This window comes from Thamnophis sirtalis, unplaced genomic scaffold (genome assembly GCF_051295495.1).
Source record: "Thamnophis sirtalis isolate CommonGarterSnake01/CBP01778 unplaced genomic scaffold, rThaSir2_p1.2 scaffold_2, whole genome shotgun sequence".
Taxonomy (NCBI): domain Eukaryota; kingdom Metazoa; phylum Chordata; class Lepidosauria; order Squamata; family Natricidae; genus Thamnophis; species Thamnophis sirtalis.
Window position 1 is genome coordinate 127,397,171 of NW_028261382.1, and position 22,757 is coordinate 127,419,927.

General features: G+C 38.8%; 1 protein-coding gene across 1 annotated transcript; it reads left to right on the forward strand.

Annotated features, from left to right (window-relative positions):
* The first annotated feature begins 4,814 nt into the window (after window positions 1-4,814).
* Window positions 4,815-16,984, forward strand: TMEM64 (transmembrane protein 64). Its single transcript, XM_014062120.2, has 3 exons — window positions 4,815-6,004; window positions 10,952-11,107; window positions 14,874-16,984. Exons 1-3 carry the CDS (start codon window positions 5,246-5,248, stop codon window positions 15,063-15,065), a joined length of 1,107 nt encoding a protein of 368 aa, XP_013917595.2. The 5' UTR covers window positions 4,815-5,245; the 3' UTR covers window positions 15,066-16,984.
* The last annotated feature ends 5,773 nt before the right edge of the window (window positions 16,985-22,757 follow it).

Below are 22,757 nucleotides of genomic sequence, written 5' to 3' on the forward strand. Positions count from 1 at the left end.
TTCTTGGCAGATCAACTTTAATCCCTTCATGGAAGACAAACCCACTCTTTGTTTATTATGAGCTATGCAGGAACAGGGTTTGGAGAAATGTGCTCGAGATAGCAATTTTCTGGTATTAAAATACCTTACCACAGCCTTTACTCACATGCAAAAAATGTAGCATTTCTGCAGACCCTGCGGTATTATGAAGGATGTTCACGTACTGATTTATTGGTAGTACTAAGCATATTTATCTAGAGTTAAATTGTGCATACTTTCCAATATTTCAAAAGTAAAAATAGGAGCACATTTTTCACCCTAGTCAATTAATCACAAATTATTGTGATTCTATTGTTAAGTATACTGCTGCAAATCACAGAATCCAATAGCAAAGAATGCTTTGAATTGGGAATAACTGGAAATTCCATGCCATATAAAACAAACCCCACTCCCTCCTTCACAGCCAGGTAAATACAATTTCTTGCATGTTCTATCTGAATTCCTCCTCCTCCTCCTCCTCCTCCTCCTCCTCCTCCTCCTCCTCCTCCTCCTCCTCCTCCTCCTCCTCCTCCTCCTCCTCCTCTTCTTCTCCTCCTCCTCTTGCTCCTCTTCCTCCCCCCTCTCCTTCTTCAAAAAGAACCTTCTGTACTTCTTTGTAGCCTCCCAGGGAGAAGCATCAAAGTGATAGTTTACTAGAATTAGAATTCTTTATTTGCCAAGTATGATTAGACACCCAAGGAATTTTTCTCCAGTGCATAAGCTCTCAGTACAGACAACAATCGTGATAGATCATTATCATAGTTATTGTAAAAATATATTCATCATAAAACATTAGATACAACACTTAGTGATAGTCATGAATGCTCAGTAAGCAATCAACATAAATCATACTGGATACTAATTAAACAATTTAAATTGTAAATACAAGCAACGCTATTCGGGGTGGCTGGCAGCAACCCACCTCTGGTTTAGAAATCATAAATGGGTGCTTTCAGCATTCTATCTGCCATGTTTCATATCACTATTCAAACCATCCTTGGTGAGAACAAGGACAAGTGAGTTGGATAAATAAATGGCAGCCTCTAAAGGACTAAAAGATTGCACAATTTATAGTGTAACAATCTCAAATTAGTTCCTGTCATGTGTACACTATGTATTTCTTCTATCACAAACCTAAAAAGGTACTTCCAACGTCATTTTTTAGGTTACAGGACCAAATTGCCTGGGCATTCAGTTAGCCAAGGGCCAATTCCCAACAAGTTTTCTAATGTCCTAAATTGAGTATGATCCTTAGCCTGGATAATTGATACTTGTTTTGGGAATGCTATCTGTCTCCCGCCTTTTTTTCTGATTGACATATGCAGCTTCATCCCTAAGTACTCTGCCTTTGTTTCTAGCCCTTCTGATCCTTTACTGCATTTTTTACTCTTTCCTAGTTTTATATGTTCTTATTTGATCTCTTTGTTAATAATTACTTCAAGCTCTTTCTGTGTTTGATTATTCACTTGAATTTGAGTTTTTTCTTTTTTCTTTCATGCGTTGGACTTTTGATCTCTGCCTGCTACAAAGTTGACCATATGCCTTCAAGCTCATTTGGACTTATGTCTAGAATGTGTTTGCTTGGAAGCTGACCCTTGTGATGTCCAAAATGATATTTATCTGCTCAACAAATTCCCTCTTCTGCAGTGACTTAAAAAACATTCAAGTATTTATTGTTTGATTAAAGATATACTAAGAATAAATTAAATGTCAAATCAACTTGTTATTCTGCTTATGTCAAAAACTGGAAAGATGGTCTTGGGACCTCAAAAGCTAATGTATTTATTATGCAATTATGTTAACATAACAGACATAACAAACCAACAATAAACAAAAGCTGGAGCATATGCTTCTTATTGAAATACTAAATAAATACAGGAACAATTTATTCCTACAGTCTCCCCTTATTCATTTTGAATTTGATTTATTGCTTCTATTGCGGCATCATATGGACTGCTCTGAAAGCCATTAAGGACCATTAAAAGATAATGTATTGGCAGGATCTGCTGTTGCATTTTCAGTCTCTTTCCTTACATTATGCACTTGAATGGAAAAAAATACAACCTTCTCATGTAAAAAAAGGTTTTTTTTGGATTGATGGAGACTTGAGTCAATTCATTTATTATCTAGCCCTGAGAGACTGCTACACCCAGATCTTTAATGTATTTAGATAATACCCTCTCAGCTTGTCTAGCAATGGCAATTACATTCCATAGCAGAAGAGCAGCCTCTAGCATTAAACAAATTATAGTGTTCAGCAAATTTCTGATCACGGTGTAATGTGAGTGCTGATTTTCTTTTTCAGTGGTGCTATTCCTTCCTAGTTCTAAGAGGAGTAAATTAGAAATATTGTTTTATCTTGTGGCCATAGTAGGTGACTCAGGATATGTTCAAAGCTTTCAACAGAACTAAGAGTTTAAAAGAACATGCATACAAAATAGAAGATGGATGTAATTACCAAGGAGTTGCAGCACAAAATAATTAATAGCCACAGAAAATGAGACGTACCAAAGAGCAAAAAGAACTTAGATTTGCAAAGGAAAAGAAAGGCAAGAAAAAGAGCTATTTCCTACTATACTAATAAAAAAAAACAAGAAGGAGTGCAGAGGTGGTATTCAGCAGGTTCTGACCAGATCTGGAGAACTAGTAGTGGAAATTTTGGGTAGCTCGGAGAACTGGTAAATACCACCTCTGACTAGCCCCTCCCCCATCTATTCTCTGCCTCCCAAGTCCCAGCTGATCGGGAGGAAATGGGAATTTTTCAGTAACCTTCCCCTGGAGTGGGGAGGGAATAGAGATTTTATAGTATCCTTTCCCTGTCACGCCCATCAAACCATGCCATGCCTACCAAGCCATGCCATGCCAGCCAAGCCATGGCCATAGAACCGATAGTAGGAAAAAAATGAATCCCACCACTGAAGGGGTGAGTGCAGTACTATGAGCAGATGGTAAGAAAATAATACATGATGGGGAGAAGAGATATCAACCTTTACATTCTTTAGTGTTCTCCCCCAAGAATTGTAATCTATTTGTAACCTAAACAGAACAGCTAGAACAGAAGAGAATGGCAACTGAAGGGGAGCTAAAAGGTAGTTACTTAAAGAAATAGACCAATGTTTTATCAATCTCTGTAAGGTGAAGATGGAGATGTTTAAACAGAGGCTCAGTTATACTACTTGAGAACATGTAGACTCTGAATTCTAGTCCATTGTTAGGCATGGAAGCCAGCTGGGTTACCTTAGGCCAGTGATGGTGAACCTATTTCTTACGGTGTGCCAAAGTTGTGCGTGTGCACTATTTCACACATGTGCCTACTCAATCTCTGTCCAACGGCGCATGCGTGTGCGACCCAGCTGACAGCTGGTGTACCACTAAATATGACTCCGCATGCCACCTGTGGCATGTGTTCCATAGGTTCACCATCATGGCCTTAGGCAGATCACTATTAATACCTATGCCTGGCATGGGGTTTGCACTAGTGATTTTCAAGGTCCCTTTAAATCCTTAGGTCTGATTCCATAAACTGTAATACAGTGGGGTGGGGTGGAAAAGGAAAGTTAAAATGGGGTGCAAATAGTTTATTAAACTTAAAACCGAATGTTTTAAGAACTGGTTGTTTTAACTGAGAAAATAGTTTAGAATAAAACATTACATCTTTTTTTGCCAGCACCTCTGTAATTTTGAAGCTCCAATGGAAACAAAGTGTTACGGAAAAGCACCCCAAAAATTTTCACCTAGGGTTTGTTTGTAAACATCTCAGTTCCTGAAAATTAAGTGGTTCTATTCCACGAAAGAACAAATTTACACTTCTTTAAAATTTATATGTCATAGACATTACATTACCATTGCATACATCATGCATCACATATTACTTTACATCAAAATAGGTCTTACATATTTAAGAACTCAATGCAGAGTTTATCCTGAAACTCCAAGTTATTTCCTACTTAATGCAAACGTGGTGGTACCCTGTTTTCACTTTTTTTAGGTGGTCTATAACTTGTTAGAAAATGCAAGTAAAGCCAGCCAGGTGCTAAGTTTCAGTAAGTGGCTGGATTTCAATCTTGTTTCCATTTTCCTTCTTTCATCAGCTTTGATTCTATTTGTGTTAAATTACAGATTATGAAGCTAACTTGTAATTATGTTCTTTATAAGCCGCACGCTTCATTTCTTTCCAACTGAAAGCAAAATCCTTTATGAGGTATTTGATATGGTAATAACGTCCCAAAGGCAAATCCCCTAGTACAGCACTTCAGGCTGCGGTTTTTGCGCGCTGTGAACAAACATCAGCACCAGATCACAAGCCTGTCGGAGGCCAGCGAGCTGTGCGGATGTGAAAGTGCATTTGTGTAAACGGATCGATGCGACCGCATTCAGGTCAGGAGAGCTTTTGGACAGAAAGACAAAGGAGTCGGGAAGGTTCAGATCCGCAAGCACGACGCCCTGCGCGCCAAAAATTTTTTAAAAAATATTGTTTATGACTGCGAGGGCGTCTGTGGTGAAAGACGTGGCAGACTCCGCAGCGAGGGAGAGACTGAGAGAGACCCTTGTGGACGCACACTTATGAGGTGTTTTATCTTTGCACCACAACGCAACGGAAACGGGGTGTGAAAGGTGGGGGGAAGAAACAGCGCCCTTCTGGAAACGCGTCGAGGACCCCCTTCTTTCTGCAACTCCGCTGCGTGAGGAGGGGGAGGAAGAGGAGAAGGCGGAGGAGGAGGAGGCGACGTCGGCGGCAATCTCGGCCGGCCCCCTCCCAGCGCCGCCCATCCGCCCCCACCAGGCCGCGGAGGATCGACGCATCCTCGGCGTCTTTCTATCTCGCGCTCGCCGCCGCTTCGCCGCGCGCTTTTTGAGGCGGCTGCGCCTGAGTCGCGGCGGCCTTTGGCACCGGCCGGACCAGCTGAGGGGGCCTCGGCAGCGCTTGGGAATGGGGCGCCGCAGCTGTTGCTCTTGCTTCATCGCGGGACGTCCCTTCTGGCAAGGCCGCGATGTTTTTGGTCGCCGCCGCCGCTTAACCGCCGGGTAAAAGGAGACCACCGCCGTGCAAAAGAACAGCTCGCGCCTTCCTCAGCCCCGGCGCCTTCCTCGGCTGCGGCGGCGATGAGCGAGCGGTCGCGTCTTCATCCAGCGAAGCAGGGAAGGCGCAGCTCTCCCTCGACCTTCGCCCGCCGGCGGCGCCTCCTCCGCCTCGCCGCGCTCAGTTCGTCGTAGACGCCGGGCGGCGATGTGGAGCTCCGGGGCCGCCGCGTTGCAGCTGCTCTCGCGGGCGACCAAGCACGCCTTCGCTCAGGGAGCCCGGCAAGACCTGAACCGCTGGCTGCAGCCTCTGGGAGCCGCGGGCGAGCCGGCGGAAGCGGCGAGCCGAGGGGCGTCCGGCGAGCCGCTGCTGTTCGGGGAGCAGAACGGGCTGTATCACTGCCCTCCGCCTCATCCTTCTCAGGAACCGTCGGTGGAGCTCCTGCTCTGCCAGCTGCCCGAAGCGGGACACGGTTTGGGGGAGAGCAGGACGTGGCACTGCTCGGGATGCCTGCTGGGCACCTGCTGGTGCAAGAGTTGCCTGAGCGCCTGTTTCCTGGCGATGTTCTGCTTCGCCTCGCTCGCCTTGATGCGCCAGTACCTGCGGGACCTGATGCTCTGGGCCGAGAGCTTGGACAGCCTGGCCGGCGTGCTCCTCTTCACCGTGGGCTTCATTGTGGTGTCCTTTCCTTGCGGCTGGGGCTACATCTTACTCAACGTGGCCGCCGGCTATCTCTACGGCTTCGTGCTGGGCATGGGTCTCATGGTTCTGGGTGTCGTGATCGGCACCTTCATCTCCCACGTGGTCTGCAAGAAACTCCTGGCCCGATGGGTGCTGGCGAGGATCCAGGGCAGCGAGAAGCTCAGCGCCGTCATCCGCGTTGTGGAAGGAGGAAGCGGCCTCAAGGTGGTGGCCTTGGCTAGACTTACACCGATACCCTTTGGACTTCAAAATGCACTCTTCTCTGTGAGTAACTGTCAGGGAGTTCTGATGTGCCTTGTTTAACAAATTGCAGGTGAAAGGCTCCTTCTTGGATCCAGTGCCGATTCCAGCTTAGGGCTTATCACCTTGCTGCTCTCCAGGTGTCTCATATGAGCTCCTACCAGACCCATCTTGCACAGGATTGTGAGCCCTACAGTTCAGAAGGGCTAGATATTGTGAGATTGGCTATCCTACCAGTTCAGATCCAGTTACAGGGCAAAGAGGTTGCAAATAATTGGTTTATCAATCAGTTCCATTGTATACAGGATGTACAATGACAATAAAGGCTATACTATACTAATTGCAGAGATAGGAAAAGTCAGAATCCAGAAATAATCAGAATATATGCTTTTGCCCCCCCCCCCCCAAGGTAGTGTTTTGGAAGAGTTCTTAAATCTTCACTGATTGTTCAAAGAAAATAAATATATCAGATATTAATATTGATCAATATATATGATCAATATCAGATATTCCCTGCAGATGCATGTAATAATAACCCACAATGGGAAAGCTTCCTTGAATGTAACTTGACACTGAGAAACAAGAGGAGAGCGATATTTAGTTGTTTTTCTTGTCTCAAATCTCTGTCATATAGCATTTCCTGTGTAGTGTACAGCAATTTACTCCCTGGGGACAGAAGACTTTGCTATATATTCTTGCATCTAGAAAAAATAAATAAAGCTGTGCTATTCAGAAGGAAACACAGGCAGAAAACAGGTTAAATTATGCTTTCTTGCTATCAGTTATCTGCTTCTGATTATCAGAAAGCTGTGGTTTTTAACATTTTTACAACTCCTAGCATACCTTTCCTAACCAACGAGAGCAATACATGTTTAGATATTGGTAGACTATTATCCTACTTATTTCAGTGTTTAGAAGACAGTATATGGCTTTTAAATTTGACATAACTTGATTCATCACAAAGGAGCTTCCAAAACAATTATGATGTAGGAGTTATTTTAACATAAGAATCACCTTGTATTTCCTCTACTTACAAGAAATTGTGCTTAAAATATGAAAGCCAATTTTGTGCTGGTTCTATATCTTATGAAGGTTAATTTGGTACATTTTTTATTTTTCTAAAATGAATAGTTGGTTTTGGCCTGTAACATAACACCTCTGTATTTTCCTGCACTCAAGGCAAAGGATGAATATATATTTAATACTTGTGTTTGGTCCTTGAAATAATTTACATTTTATGATTGATTGGGAAGCGTCGGTTGTTTGTTACCAGAAGACATCTAAAAAGATTTTATTTGGGAAACTGTAGAAGCATATTGAAGGCTATACCTGTTTTTATGCCTGTAGTGCAATTAATATGCAAAATATATTTTCATTTCTTTTTTTTGGCTTAGTGTACACAAATAGAGAAAAAAAGATATAAAAAAGAAAAATAAAGTGAAAGAAAAAGGTAGTTTATATTTAAAAAAAAATAAAGTAAGTATTAAATCTTGAGCAGATGCAATAATATTGATCAATCTTTCCATTACAACAGTAGAAGGCCAGTTCATAAACAGAGTGAATGTAAGTCATCAGTCCAAGATTGTAATTGAGGGTAGCATTTCATACATATAATGTATTTCTATTGTAAAGGAATAATCCTGGTAAATCTGTAGTTCTCTCAATACTAGTATGTTTCAAAATATTGATATATGATTCAAATCATATTCATGCCTTAAACATCTTTCCTCAAAGCCCCATTAACACCTAAAAGACACTCCACCAAAATTAGAACAATAATAGAATATACATCTAAGCATAAATGTGTCTGTCATTTTGTATAACCAGTTCAAAGTAGACAAACATTCTTTTAATGCATTCTTTGAAGTATCCAATAAAAATGACAAAAGTTGAATGAGTCTGATCCTAAAGTTATAGGTAACATATTTAATGTTCTTTAAGACTCTTATTCATTGATTTATGAATATAGGAGATTCCATTACTTTATTCCAAAGTACTTTAAAATAACTGAAAACACATTTCAATGATGGTATTCAGGATTTTGAAATGCATCTGGAACAAAAAGTTTTCAATAAAAAGTTGTTTTAATTAAATGTCCCACTGATCTTAATTTTTAGACAGTCCCAAATCCCTTTTGCAGTAATTCAGATTTAAACAAATTTAATTCAGTTCTCAATTAACAATTACGTACAGTGGAGATCTCAAACTCAAACCTCCTTTCCCAGAAGTCATCTGAGTCTTGACACCCTTTGTCTCACTTTCTGTTCCTTGAAATAATGGCTTGCCACAAGCACATTGTCACTCATCTTTTTCCAGGAAACACTTTATTTGGTGCTCTCCCTAAATATTCCTAAATGGGAATATTGACTTACATAGATCCATCCTTCAGTAATACTAATTTACAGTAATAATCTTTTCCTATGAGCCCTTTAGGATTTTGTCTATGGAGCTTCTCAGTCATCCAGATCATGGTGGTCTGAAAGGTGTTTTCAGGCCAGTTGCCTCTTGAAAAAGCACCTTTAGGATCTTTAGGATTTTAAACTTCTTTTAATAGTAAACTAAAATTTAAAAATTGATAAAATTCAAACTAAAAAAAAGGTATATTGCCATGGGCAATTATTTTCAGGTAATTGAAACAATTTTCCCACCAAGCCAGCTGGGTGACCTTGGGCCAATCCATGTTTCTCAACCCAAGCCAAGGGCATCTTTTATTCAACTTCCTCAGGATATCTCGATGTGTGAGTAAATAATTCCAGTTATAATTAGCTTGCTGAAGGATTAAAATATTGCATATCAAGGAATGTTGCACCAGAATTTAAATTGGCATATCAAGGATTTTTCCACATCCATCAAACGTCCATTGACAACTCCAGTTTTTCTCTGCATGTATCTAAAATATCAAGGGGTAATCTAATATTATGTTAGGCTTGAAAATGTTTTATAAAATCTTATTGCGTATAATAGATAATTGAAGGTAATATTGTCTGTGGGGCGCAAAAAAACAATCTACTGCGAACTCTGTATGGTATCAGGAAGGGCATCGGGCCAGTAAACGCTCAGCTCCATTGAGTCACCCAACTCTGCCCTGCTTTAAGGGATTACAAAATCATAAAAAGGGAGTTATTGTCTGTAATCTGTATGATAGGGTTGTAATGAAACAATTGGTGCAAGATTTAAGCAGGAAATTCTGCATTCTATTGCAGAATTCAATTCATAGTTATATGCACCACATTAAAGGATGTTGGAAAAATATTTTAAAAGAATTAATTGTAAACTTCAAACAGTACAGAATTAAGATAGTCAAGGAGTTTTCATATATTTAACAATAGTATTCCCCATAGTCATAAAGGAGCAGTTAGACAGCTGGTTCATGTGTGATCTTCAGAAAGGCTTTATTATTTACATTTATTAAATGTAAAAGTATAACTGTAATTAAATGTAAAAGTATAACTTATGCTGCTTACATTTATGAAATGAGTTGTCTTTAAGCATGTTATTAATGTGTTATATATAGAACTATAAATTACAAAACTTGTTATCATTTATTTTTGTTAGTTTGAAAGATAGAAAAACAAAGCTCACAAGACCTTTAGCCTGATAGAACTATATATTTTATGTCTATCGAAAGCAGATATGCCAAACTCTAAGTAAAAAGACAGCAGTAGACAAGCCCACATCAAAATCTGGCCAAATACAATAATCTTCAAAAAAAAAATCTTTGCAAATCTACCCAGATAATTAGTACTCCTGCATTAAGTGGACTAACTTCATATAACCAGTTACTAAATATGAGCCTTAAAATTTCAAGCTTTCTTTAGCCGTTACAATTAAATTTGAAGCCAAAATAAGTGGGACTTCAGGATCCTTATTATCTCCTAAAATCATTACAAAATAATATTTACCTCACATAAATAAAATCACTAAATTATAGCAATCTAATCTATAAAACTTATATATAATGAAGTGAAAAAAGTTATTTAGAAAAACATGGATTTAAAAAAATGATTTTTAGCTCTTACTGCATGTAGCTGGGTTGGATAGTTTGTCAGGAAATGTACTTACCATTTGAATAGTTAGTGAGTAATGATAAATATGGTGTGAACCTATTTTATTAAATTTTCCTATGTTTTAAGGAAAACTGAAGTTTTAAGGAATTAAAAAAATAACTTTAGACCTACTGTACGATTTAAATTGGTAGTTTCCTAGATTACACTCTTGATTTTCAACAGTAGCAGTCAAAGAGAGATGTAGCGTGAGAATGGATGCTGTACTGTCTCTGACGCAGAGCAAACAAGCTTATGGGAAGAAATGCACAGCACTATCAAACTCTTGCTCACTTCACAAATACCTTTTTGAATACCCTGCAGGCTTAAGCATTTGCTCCAGCAAAAGCAACCACAGCAGTTTCTATTTCAATTTAATAATCACATGCAAAAAATAAAATGTATCAAGTGTCATAAAATGGTACAATCTCATAATAAATAACCCCACAATCAAAAAGTTGCAAAACAATATGATAGAGTGGCCTCAGCATTAAAGAAGAGGCAGCAGATCAAAATAAAGATGTGAATATAAACTTTATATGCCCCCCCCCCCCCAAATGTACCAGAATAGAGGAAAGAATTCTTTAAAGCTGCAGCTTAAAAAAATCGATTCTGAGTAAGTTGCCATGATGCTTCTTTCTGGGCTGGCATGTACAAAGGCATATGAATGAAAAATCTTTCTAAAGGTATCTTTTCCTGCTTTGTTATCCAGGATATGCTCCAGCTTGAAACTTCTATATAGCTTTGGCAAACTGTTCTTTATCTTTCTTTATCTTTCTGGACAAATTGTGTTTAAGTAGTCAGATACTTCCCCCCTCCTTTCTTTTGTCTGTCTTGAAATGTGGGGTTGTTAAATTGCTGTCATTTCCGCAGGAGTGAAAAACTGATCAGACTTGCTTGTCTAATGATATGTATTCCTTTTGTTTAGATCACAGATCTTTCACTACCAAACTACCTGATGGCTTCTTCCATTGGATTACTTCCAACTCAACTTTTAAACTCCTACCTGGGAACTACCTTGCGCACTATGGAAGATGTTATTGCAGAACAAAGTTTTAGTGGTTATTTCATTTTTATTTTACAGGTAAATTGTTTTGACTTCACTCAGCAATTTATTCTCATAGCATTTTAGGTTAACTTTTATAAATCGGTGCATCTGTGTGGTACCCTCTTGCTATTTGGGGCTGGGACTTCCATAGTCTCTGATCTTGACTATATTGATGGAAATTGAAATACCAAATATCTAGCATATTGCCTACTCTTAGTAAGAAGTTATTTCCAGTATCTCAGGGGTTGCCACAAAGAAGAGGGAGTCAAACTATTCTCCAAGGCACCTGAGTGTAGAACAAGAAGCAATGGGTGGAAACTAATCAAGGAGAGAAGCAACTTAGAACTGAGGAGACATTTCCTGACAGTTAGAACAATTAATCAGCTTGCGCCCCAACACTGGAAGTCTTTAAGAAGATGTTGGATAGCTATTTGTCTGAAATGGTATAGGGTTTCCTGCCTAGGCAGGGGATTGGACTAGAAGACCTCCAAGGTCCCTTACAACTCTGCTATTGTATCTAATATCCATAGCATTGTGTGGAATGTACTCCTTCATTATAGGTGTTGTTAAACATACTCATTTGGATCCTTCCACCAATAGAAGTTCCTCAGTCCATCTGAATATCCTGCCTAACAGAAAGCCTAATTCCTAAATTTTGATTGAAATGCTCATGTCTGGGGAGGAAAAAAACCTATTCAGTCCATTCTAGAAGCCATTGTATTTAAATAATGCTTTAATTGAAGCAAGCTTCTGAAGCAAGATTTTCAGATATTTGCTTTGGAACCAAATGCAATGGTTCAGCAGTTAAAGAAGTAGCTCCCTCTCATATTTGTTAACAGTAATAGATAATAGTTGGAGTTTGCCATTTTCCTCAAACCCAAAATTACAATACTAGGATTTTTATTTATTTTGCCAAAGCTTTTAAATCAATATTTTCTTAGTGTTAGCATATATGGCAAAACTATGTATGACAATAACTTACATTTTTTATAAGTTGGACAAATCTTTTATAAGTATAGGTAAAACTGTAAGAAGGAATACATAATAAAATGTTGGCAGCAGTTTCCTATTACATTCCATGCAGTGGAGGATTTCAAAAATTTTTTGAATCTATTCTGTGGGTGTGGCCTATTTTGTGGGCGTGGCTTGGCAATCATGTGACCAGGCAGGTATGGCCAACTTGACATCACTCATGCACACTCAGTCACATGACCATCACCCCCAAGCCATGTGGCAAAAATTTTTGGAACTCTTATGAAAAGGTGGGGGGAAGAGAGGGGAAAACCTCCCCAAAATAGACAACTGGAGGATTAAGGGCCGAAATTAGGGAGATCGGAGGAGGAAAGACAGAGGGGAATCCAGTAGAAATCTATCACACGCTGGGGAAAGAACTTTCGGAGATTGGAGGAGATTGGAGGAGGCAAGACAGGTGTCTGGTGGATTATGCTGCTGGACCTCTCCAGCAGGCGGGGGTGAGCGTGGAGCGCGACAGGGCTGGGGCAGGCGTTCTGGAAGTTACTTCCAGGTCCATTTCACCATCCGGTTCTCCCGATCCGGTGCGAACCAGCAGAAACCCACCACTGATTCCATGTTTCAGGTAGTCCTTGACATAACTATAATTGGGACCACAATTTCCATTTTAAATTTATAGGTTGAGTCATCACATGATCTGGCCAATTTTATGACTATTCTTATTTTGGTCATAAGTCAAGTTATGCGATCATAAGTCGAGTCACTCAGTTATAAGTGCGATTCCAATTTAACCCATAGCAAATTGAATAACATCGCGGGACACTGCAGCTAATTGGAAATGTGAGTCTATTGCTAAGTGCCCAAGTTGCATTCATGTGATTGGAGGGGCAGGATGATTGTCATAAATTTGAATTTAGATTGTAACTGATATTTTTGTAGGCCATTGTTAATTTGAATATCATTAAGGTCTTCCTTTACTGGCTTTTTAAAGTCATTTTCTATGTGATCCTTGGCAGTGCTTAGGTTTGGTGAAGGATGCGAAACTTCAGGGAAACTTCGCAGTGGGGTAAAAATCTGAGATTGACAGAAAATATTTGTATGCAAAATGCATAGTCTTCATTAACTAGACTTTCCAAACTGGCATCCTCCAAATTGCAAATTACATAATCTCAGCCCATGCCAGGTTGGCAAAAAATATGTTACTTGCTTTTGAATATATAACATAATAGATATTTTATCTGAATTTTTGGCATAGAGTACTGAAATATTAATATGTGTGGCATTGTGAATGACACAGGAACACCAGGTAGTTCAGCGTGATGTGCGTATGTCTTTCTAAATAATTTTCCCAAGTTAAATCAATATATGGCTTCTGTGAAAAGATAACATTACTCTGTTGAAACAAATTGTATTTGTATTCTGTACTGAGATACAGTATGTCTTTTGAAATGGCATTAATGTTTTAGTATTTGAGAGCTGTACAGATGCCAAAATCACTCTTTAGATCTGAAGTTTTTTTGTTTTGTTTGCTTATTTGTTTAAGCCTAAATTGCCTAGTAAGTTAATGGCAAAAATGAAATTCAAACCATCAGTAGTATACAGTCATTTACAGTTTTTCTTTTCTATATCACATCTTATCTAGATGTTAATTTTGTTACATTAAACTAGACGTGTGTGTGTCTCTCTCTGTGTGTGTATCTTTTCATCTAAATTAAAATTACTTGTTTAATTAGCTTAAACTATTCTTAGAGTGTTGATAAAGGTTGGTCATTTATCTATATCAAAGACATAATTAATTGCATACCCTTTGTCATCTGTTTGCAAGAGCAGTCTTCAATATTGGTACAGGTAGTCCTCAACTGATGACTACAATTTCTACATATGTTAAATGAGTTTTGTCTCATTTTACGACTTTTCTTGCCACAGTTGTTGTGAATCAATGCAGTTGTTAGGTTAGTAGCACAGTTGCTAAATGAATCTGGATTTCCCATTGACTTTGCTTGTCAAAAGGTCACAAAAGGGGAATCACATGACCCTAGGACACTGCAACTGTGTCAGGGTTCCAAGTAACATACTCATAGCAAAGAAAATTCTGAGGCAGCCAATATCCTCAAAGAATAGGTTTATTGGATATGTCATATTGGTGCAGGATTGTGAAAACCAATTCTGAATTCCCGCAGCTTTTTTCAAAACAATTAGTCACAAGGTCCAATCAGGATACTGTCCAGTTGCTAGGTGACTCGAGTCCCTTCCTTCCGAGTGCTTGCAGGAATTCCTTGGTTCCCAAGACAAAGTATTTTGACTACAACACCCGAACTATCTCTATGCCCCCCTCCCTATCCCTCTTCTTCAGTCCTTCAGTACTGAAGTCTCAAAATAGCTTCAGCCAGGCCAACTTCATGGTTGACTGGCATCCCACCCACCCCTTAATTGAAAAGGAGTTTCTGGAAGAAGGCAAGAAAAGAACACAGATAGTTTAATTAAACACAAGCTTGACAAACTCATAAATATAAGTCAATTGCCAAGCGTCTGAATTTTGATCACGTTACTATGAGGATACCACAAAAGTTGTAAATGTGAAAAATGGTCATAATTAACATTTTTCAGTGGCGTTATAACTTTGAATGATCACTAAATGAGCTGTTGTAAGTCAAGAACTACCTGTGTTTTGACTCTCAATCTTGCTTGGTAATTTGTGGGCACATGACAATTCAACTGCAAAAAAAAGCCACTTTAAAAAGCCACTTTCTTCATGTACTTTAAATATTTTTATGTCCATGTTTGCAGCTGAAAATATTAAGTAAGACAATTGTATCTGCTTCATTCACAGATTGTAATAAGTATAGGCCTCATGTTCTATGTTGTCCACCGAGCTCAAATGGAATTGAATGCAGCCATAGTTGCATGTGAAATTGAAATGAAGACATCACTTGTGAAAAGCAGTCAGATCAGCAGCAACAATTCAACATCTTGCAACAAGAGGACACTTGCATTTTCTGGAGGAGGAATCAACATTGTGTGACTTTCTCTCATTTTTTGCAGTATTATCTTACATTTGTGAAACTGGGTCATTTAATTTGTTGCTTACGACTGCTGGACTTTTCAGCAAAACTTACAAACCAAGTGGCCGGAAGATGTACTGTGATAAGAAGTACGTGGCAGTTTTTATATAGTAAACTGGCTAAATTTTTGTAGGGTTCAATAGTAACTGTATACATAGATGCAAATCTGGCTGCACCTTTGTCTTTATTATCATGACTTATAGTCTGCACTTTAGACTTTGTTCGATGTTTGCTTTTATAAACTGAAGAATACCCTGATACAATTTTCTTTCTGCTTAGCATTATTTATAAGACTGACTAATAAATGGTAGATCTTTAATACTTATAAAAATGTAAAGTATGCAACTTCATGTGCAGAACTCTTAAATATGCGTGTTTTTGAAACTCAGTGAAACCTTGATCTAACAGTGCAGTTTGCAGAATGGACTTTGCTCCTTCTGAATGCCCATGAAACTTCTAATTATATCATTCCAGGTGATTTAGCTATCTGAACAAATAATGTACACTGCCAAAAATGATGTAATACTTGTTGAAAATTACAGGCCTCCTTTTGATTATCTTGGATGGAAAATTCTTCTCCATTAATTGGGAGAAAATGTAGAGAGAAATTGACTCACTACACCTGAAGTCTATTAAACAGGTATCCACTAAATTCAGGTTTCACTGTATTTCTGAAAAATACATTCTTTTTTTCAGAATGAGAACAATCAATGCAGGAAAATCCCATTTTTCATAGCTGGGAGGATAAGATGAGCACTTCCTCATGAGAAAGCTGTTCTGGAATCCAGAGTAATCTTCTTGTTTGTAACAGGTTAAAGGACATACCCACACTTCTCTGGGGTTACTCCCTTAAAAAGGGGGGGGGGCATTTTTTCTATTTTGGGAACTATTTGGTTTCCTTACCTTGTTTTCTTAAAAAGTCTGAGAACTAAGAGACAAAAAACCCCTTTCATAAATCTTTAGTTGAATGTATTTTTGTAAGCCTCTGAAATGTTCTGGAGCCATCATAAATGTTCACATAAGTTCAAATCCTACATTGTGGGACTGAAGTGCTCTTATATAATATGTTAAGTTATACTGTATAATATGCAAAGTAAAAGAGAAACTACAGAGTACTTACAGATTGTGGAAAAGAGTAGTGTGAAGGAGAATTTGCAGGTGAAATGCAAATCTTTGAAGGGATTTATCTTTGTGAGTAACAACAAAAGGGCTCTTCCACTATTTCTAACTAGCTGTGAAAAGATTTTAGGAAACTAGATCAGATTTGCTTCATTCTGCACTCTGTAACATGAGTAAAATAGATGGAATAAACCTTTCTGAAAACATAATGATACTAATTAATCATGTGGCCTTTATTTTTTAGAGAAGCTTTTTGGTTTTTCTTTTTTGAAAAGCTTTAAAAATCCACGCAATTCCTCCCTACATATATTTTCTTCTGATCATAAAATAATGCTCTTATATAAGTTTTCTGCAGTATTTTAAGATTTCTATCTATAAGGATGTGTCTCCTTCCTTCCTTCCTTCCTTCCTTCCTTCCTTCCTTCCTTCCTTCCTTCCTTCCTGCTTTCTTTCTTTCTTTCTTTCTTTCTTTCTTTCAAAATTAAGAAAAAATAGATTTTCCATCTTTAAAACATTGACTAGGAAATGGCAGAAATGTCTTGAGGCTCAGGAATCTGTAAACATTTTTAAAAGACAATTTCATAAAATATGTTAAATTCTCTTAAGAAAATCACTAACTTTGTTCTGTAGGTTTGAATGAACTGGAATAAGCATAACTTGCTTATGTGTATTCATATCATATTTCTTTATAGATTGCATATTTGTATGCCTGAATGAGAATTCAGAAAGATTCTTCATAGCCGTTTGAATCAACTCAAAACTCGGACTCTATTGTTCAGACAAAAATGAAACAGAGTTCAATTTCTGGGCTCTTACACTTTTGCAACATCCCTTCCATTTCATCCTAGTTTTTTGTCACGATGCAATGACCTGTGAAAGTTTTAGACTCTTAATTACAATACAAAATCTGGCCATTGACTTCAGCAAGTTTGTTTTGTGTTGAGGTAAATAGTTTTCAAATTTATTGTGCAGAATAATAATCTGCTTGTACTCTACCATATTTGTTAAATAGTTGAATAGGTAACTATGCCATATCCCCACATAGCTTAAAATATTTCAATATTTCAAATTTAGTGATAAATATGGAACTATTGGCAAGATCTTGCTTGGGAAATTTGGTGTTGTTCTACCATTGAATTGTTTTTGTTACTTGAAAATTGGAAGTTTGGCTATTATTTTATGACACTTTGATAGTGAATGATTGCTGATCCCTTTATTACTGTGGCTTTCATTTGAAAAGTAACACCAATAGGCACTGTAACTTTGATGTTACTTCACCCAAGATTTTATCAATATTTGTTATTCTGTGATCTCCTTTGTTAACAACAATAAAGGAATCTTTGCAAAGCTATATTTTCTGGATTTTTAGTTGCATTGTGTTTTCAAGTTGAGATAATTTGATTGTACAAGGATTTTAAAATTGAATCCTCTCAAAAGTTTTTGCATACAGTGTGGCATTTATGTTCAAGAATGAATAATTAATATTATTTCTTGAGTTACATTTCTGCCTATTTTACCCAAGTGACTGTGACTCAAAACGGGTAAAAACAATCCAATAAAAATAATTAAAAACAAATATATATAAACATATAAAAACTATATGCAATTTTAAAAACAGAATTAAAAGCAGTGGCAGATTTCATTTTACATGACTTAGTCATTGCAAAAATTCCTCACTATTGCCAGACATTAGACAAAGCAGCAGAGCCATATCTTTTATACCCTTAGCGGGTTGTGGCCATGCCAGAAAAGGGTCTCTTCTTAGGTCCTGCCAGATGACACTTTTTCATAGATGGCATCCATAATGTATTTCTTCTGCTGGTCCTAATGAGATGGGAAGAGGCAATCATTCAAACCAGAATCATGTATATGGAGTCATATAAGTCAAAACGAGCATCTTGAAGAAAATACTGTCAGCCAATACGGATTGCAGAACAGAGGTATAATGTGTACTGATTGAGGAATACACATGATTGCCCATGTTGTCAAATTCTATACCAACTGCAACTTCCACATGTTTTTCAAGAATTCCACCCCATTCAGAAACAAAGTTGCTGCGTCTTGCTAGGGTTGAGTCAAAGCTAGTTGTTCCCTATTCAGAACCCTACTGCCTTGAGACACCAGAACAGGACCCCAACAGCACTGCTTAATTTGCCAAGGATAAGAGTTACAAACCTGGATAACAACATACTGAAGATGTCTCACCTCATGGCAATGTATGACCTGACCCAGCTGTTTCATATAGAGGTTAAACAGTACCGGATAAAGTACCAAAACCCTAAGGAACCTCACAATGCAGAGGCTGAAGATAGGACCTTCCTGATCAACACCAATGCCAGAGGAAGGAGGAGAACCAGCAGAAGCAGTGCCGCCAACCCCCAATTCTCAAAACTGGTCCAGAAGGATATGGTTTCTTGGGATTGTCGGAAAACACCCAATGTGGGAGAGAGGAGGGCTGAACCATGGAGTTAGTCTGGAGGCATTGCACAACCACAAAGGGTCTAGGACTGACCTACAAACCAAATTCCTTGGAGCCTTAACTATTTCCAGGAAAAGACTGCCAGTCTGGGGAGATTCCTGTATTATAGGCAGAACAAAATAGCTTGAACTCTGCACATATGGATTTGGTTGTTTATGCCTGAGAAGGATGAATGCATTACTTGCATCCAGCTCATGTAAGACATCATCCAAAAGACCAACCAATCAGTCTCAAGCCTGAAACCCAACTGAAACAGTTTAAATAATCCAATTCATCCAGACTCTCTCCAAACCTGTTGCATGATCACCTTCTCCACAAACTTCCCTAAAACAGGAAGATATGGAGAGAAAATTACTCAGTATAGTTGGGTTTAGTCATGGTTTCTTGGAATGGGGAGGAACAAATGCCTTCTTAGAAGATGAGCAATGAATGCCTCCCTCAAGGAAGAATTAACCACCACTAGAACCCCACCATAGGTTCTCCCAGAAGGCTTTCACCAACCATGAGAGCTATATACTTAATTGACTGGTGGCCAAACTCACCATCATAAGGATCTTGTCCACTTTGTGTTCCACTTCTTCCAAAATATGCTTAAAACTTTCCCTATCTTGCCTAGCTTTAAAAATCTGGATGATGACAAATGGCAGCAAATACTGTCAAGCTTATCACATGAAATTGTCCACAAATGGATTTTGAATATTATTGTTGTTATTTCTGCTAATAGGCTTAATAATTTCAGGAATCTAGCTTGCTGCCAAATAGTATGCATGTCTCAAACATCATTCATCTGAGGCATTCCCAAAAATTTTTTTTTTAATCAATGGGTTGCTGAGACTAAAAAAGGTGGCTAAGATTTCTTCTCTTGCATCTTCTGGAATAGTGTTTTCTGGCTACGTTTTCTGCAAACCAATTTGTGATACTTGACACTCCCCATCGTCTCCAAATAATTATGGACCTTTTGGTTAATGGGTTGCTACTTGGAGGATAATATAATGAAAGTTTGTAAATGAAAACCAAAACCTCTTTTAAGCAAATGTATCAAGGCTGCAAAAGTTTGTTAATGTTCCATTATAAAGAACAATATGACTTTTATTTCCATGTAATGGCATTTTAGTCATAAAATAAGGATGCATGTGGAAGAAATTTGTAACAATCTAAATCAGGGGTGTCAAACTCGAGGCCGATGGGCCAGATTCGGCCCATGAGGTGCTTAGATCTGGCCCATGGGGCCACCCTGGAAATGGCGAACGGCCAACTTGCAGTGCCTCTGCCAGCAAAAACAGCTTGGGGGGCCCGTGCATGGACCTCCTGAGCTCTGTTTTCACTGGCAGAGCACTCAGCCACCTAGACATGAGTGATGCTGAACTGGCCACATCCACCCTGGCCACACCGTCCCTCCCCCCCCCCGAGGTCAAACACAACCCTGATGTGGCCCTCAATGAAATCAAGTTTGACACCCCTGATCTTGATTATTAGTTCATCAAATTCAAGATTATAATGCATTGGCTTTCTCTATAGTTGTCCCAAAAAAAGACATCTTCACAACCAAACTTTAAATCTATGGGCAAAGTGTATATTCTGCCACTGAGGTATAGCCTTTCTCCCAAAATATTGAAATGAAATCTGCTATCTAGAACACTTTAATTTTTCCCTTTATAATACATATATCACCTGCAGAATGCATGTAGTATGAAATTTGGAGACATTAAGACATTAAGTAAAACATTAAGAGGATTGTTAGAATACCTAATCTGAAGTGTTAAACGCACCTCTCGAACATATTTCAGAGAATTTCTAAGATGGAACTCAAGGCAATTTACTTTCCTGTGCTTATTTTTCATTTACATTGACTGCTGAAATACTACTGTTACATTATGCACTTTACTTTTATGCAGTTATATCACATTCTCTTTTAATATTTAAATGTATTCTGTTCATCACCTGGGGATGCATTGCCTATCAGCTAGTATTTAAATAAACATAAATCTCAAATAAGATCATCTGCTAGCCTCTATTTTAACAATTATCAATGGAAAAATGCTATCAACGCATTTAGTGAAAATCACGCTATAGATGCCTAACTTATTTGTCATCGTGTGCTGATAGTGCATGTGTGCATGCTCACACCCATAATGCAATGTGTTCACAACCCCCATGTGTCCTGCACCCCTGTGCATGTACGTGTGACTCCCATGCTTCCCCTGCCCCATCCAACAGGTGCACGTGACCCCCCCAGCCCATTTTGGGCCTAGCAGGCCACCCTTAAGCTTCCTGGGACCAAAAATGGAATGGGGGGACATGCCGCATCCCCCGGTGCTCCCTCCAACCCCCGTGCTTTTGTGCACAATCCCCCCTATGAATGTGTGCACATTTCTCACATGTGCTCCACCCCCCCACACATACACGTCAGAGACCTGAAAATCAGCTGGCTGGCGGGACGTACGAGCGCATGCGCAGTGGAACTGAGCTGGGGCTAGCTTGCCTACCTGCAGAGAGGGCTCCTCATGCCACCTGTGGTACGTGTACCATAGCTTCGCCATCACCGCTTTAGATGATACTGAGGAAATTAGCCCCAAATCTGTGTTGTTAGGGTTTGAATTTAGTACCAAACACGAGAATTAAAAATATATACAAGTCTTGTATATCTGAAGCACCACAAATTAATGTAGTTGTTAATAATGCCATTGTGTAAAGCAGTCTCTGCCCCCAGCCTTTGCGGATCTTTAGTGCAAATATCAAAGGTTAAATACATCCAAGCATTTAATATTATTGCTTAGTAGATAACAAACCTGTTTGCATAATGGATTGACCTAGATTTTAAAACTGCTATATTTCAAAGAAAGATCAGATTTTTTATTAAGCATGGCTAAAAATATTTTTTGCCTTTTAAAAAACAAACAAAGAAACCAAAGTAGCTTCAGGACAGACATGTATTTATGGACTTTGCCTTCTATATTTTCACCTATTTATGCCCTACCTGCTATGTTCCTGCTCAAAAGAAATGTATGGCATAGCTATTTCAAGCTATTTGAATTTTACTCAGCTGTTGTTTAAACATTTACTGTAAGAGTTATGGTTTTAAATGTGTGAGGTAAAAATGGGGCTTCATGCACCTGCTGTTTTAAGGCTTCAAATGCACACGGCACATAACTGGGAAAAAATGTGAGAACATGTGCCCCTGCTTCATTGATGTGTTTTTCATAATGGTGTCTCTAAAACAAGGAATTGCTCAGTGGCTACCAATAAATGTATTGAGCTGGTTGCTTCTTTCAAACTTCCTATAGCTTCAGCTTGCCACTTTCATAAGTTTGGCATCCTAATTATTTTCCTCCACCTTTTGCATCGATACATTGGATTGTATTAATTGTGCCCATCTTATCAGGTGCAAGCAACCAGAGCCATTTGTAAATAGCTAAAGAAAACTACTTTGTTGTCTTCTACCTAAGTTACAAGAATATTCCCAGACTGCTTACCTTCTCCTGGGGATGACCAGATAAGGCTTCATGAATTTTGAGGGAAGTCAAATTTATGTTGCTTGCAGCTGCACAACGATTCTAAGCAGGCTCATCATTTGACCCCTTCTTCCAGCGTAGCTGGCAGCTTCCCAACATCTAGATCCTTTTCAGTGGAGTGTAGTTACTATTGTAACGTGTGGGTTGTTGTTGTGAGGGAATTGACACGCAGGAGCCATGTGCAAGACAGATCTTTATTATAACACAGGTGACAAGCGATTCCAACGTTCCCTGCAACTGTCAGGGTATTTATACTAGCACTCAGACCAACTGTCAAAACGACCAACCAATCAGGTCGCAGCTGGTATTTGCATATTGAATATGCAACAGTTACTACCTTGAAAACCTCAGATGCAGGGTTGAAATTCATCAGCTTATGGAGAACCGGTAGTGGAAATTTTGAGTAGTTTGGAGAACCAGCAAATACCATCTCTGGCTGGCCTCAATATGGGGTGGGAATGGAGATTTTGCAGTATCCTTCCCCTGTTACGCCCAACAAGCCACACCCACAGAACCAGTAGTAAAAAAATTGAATGTCACCA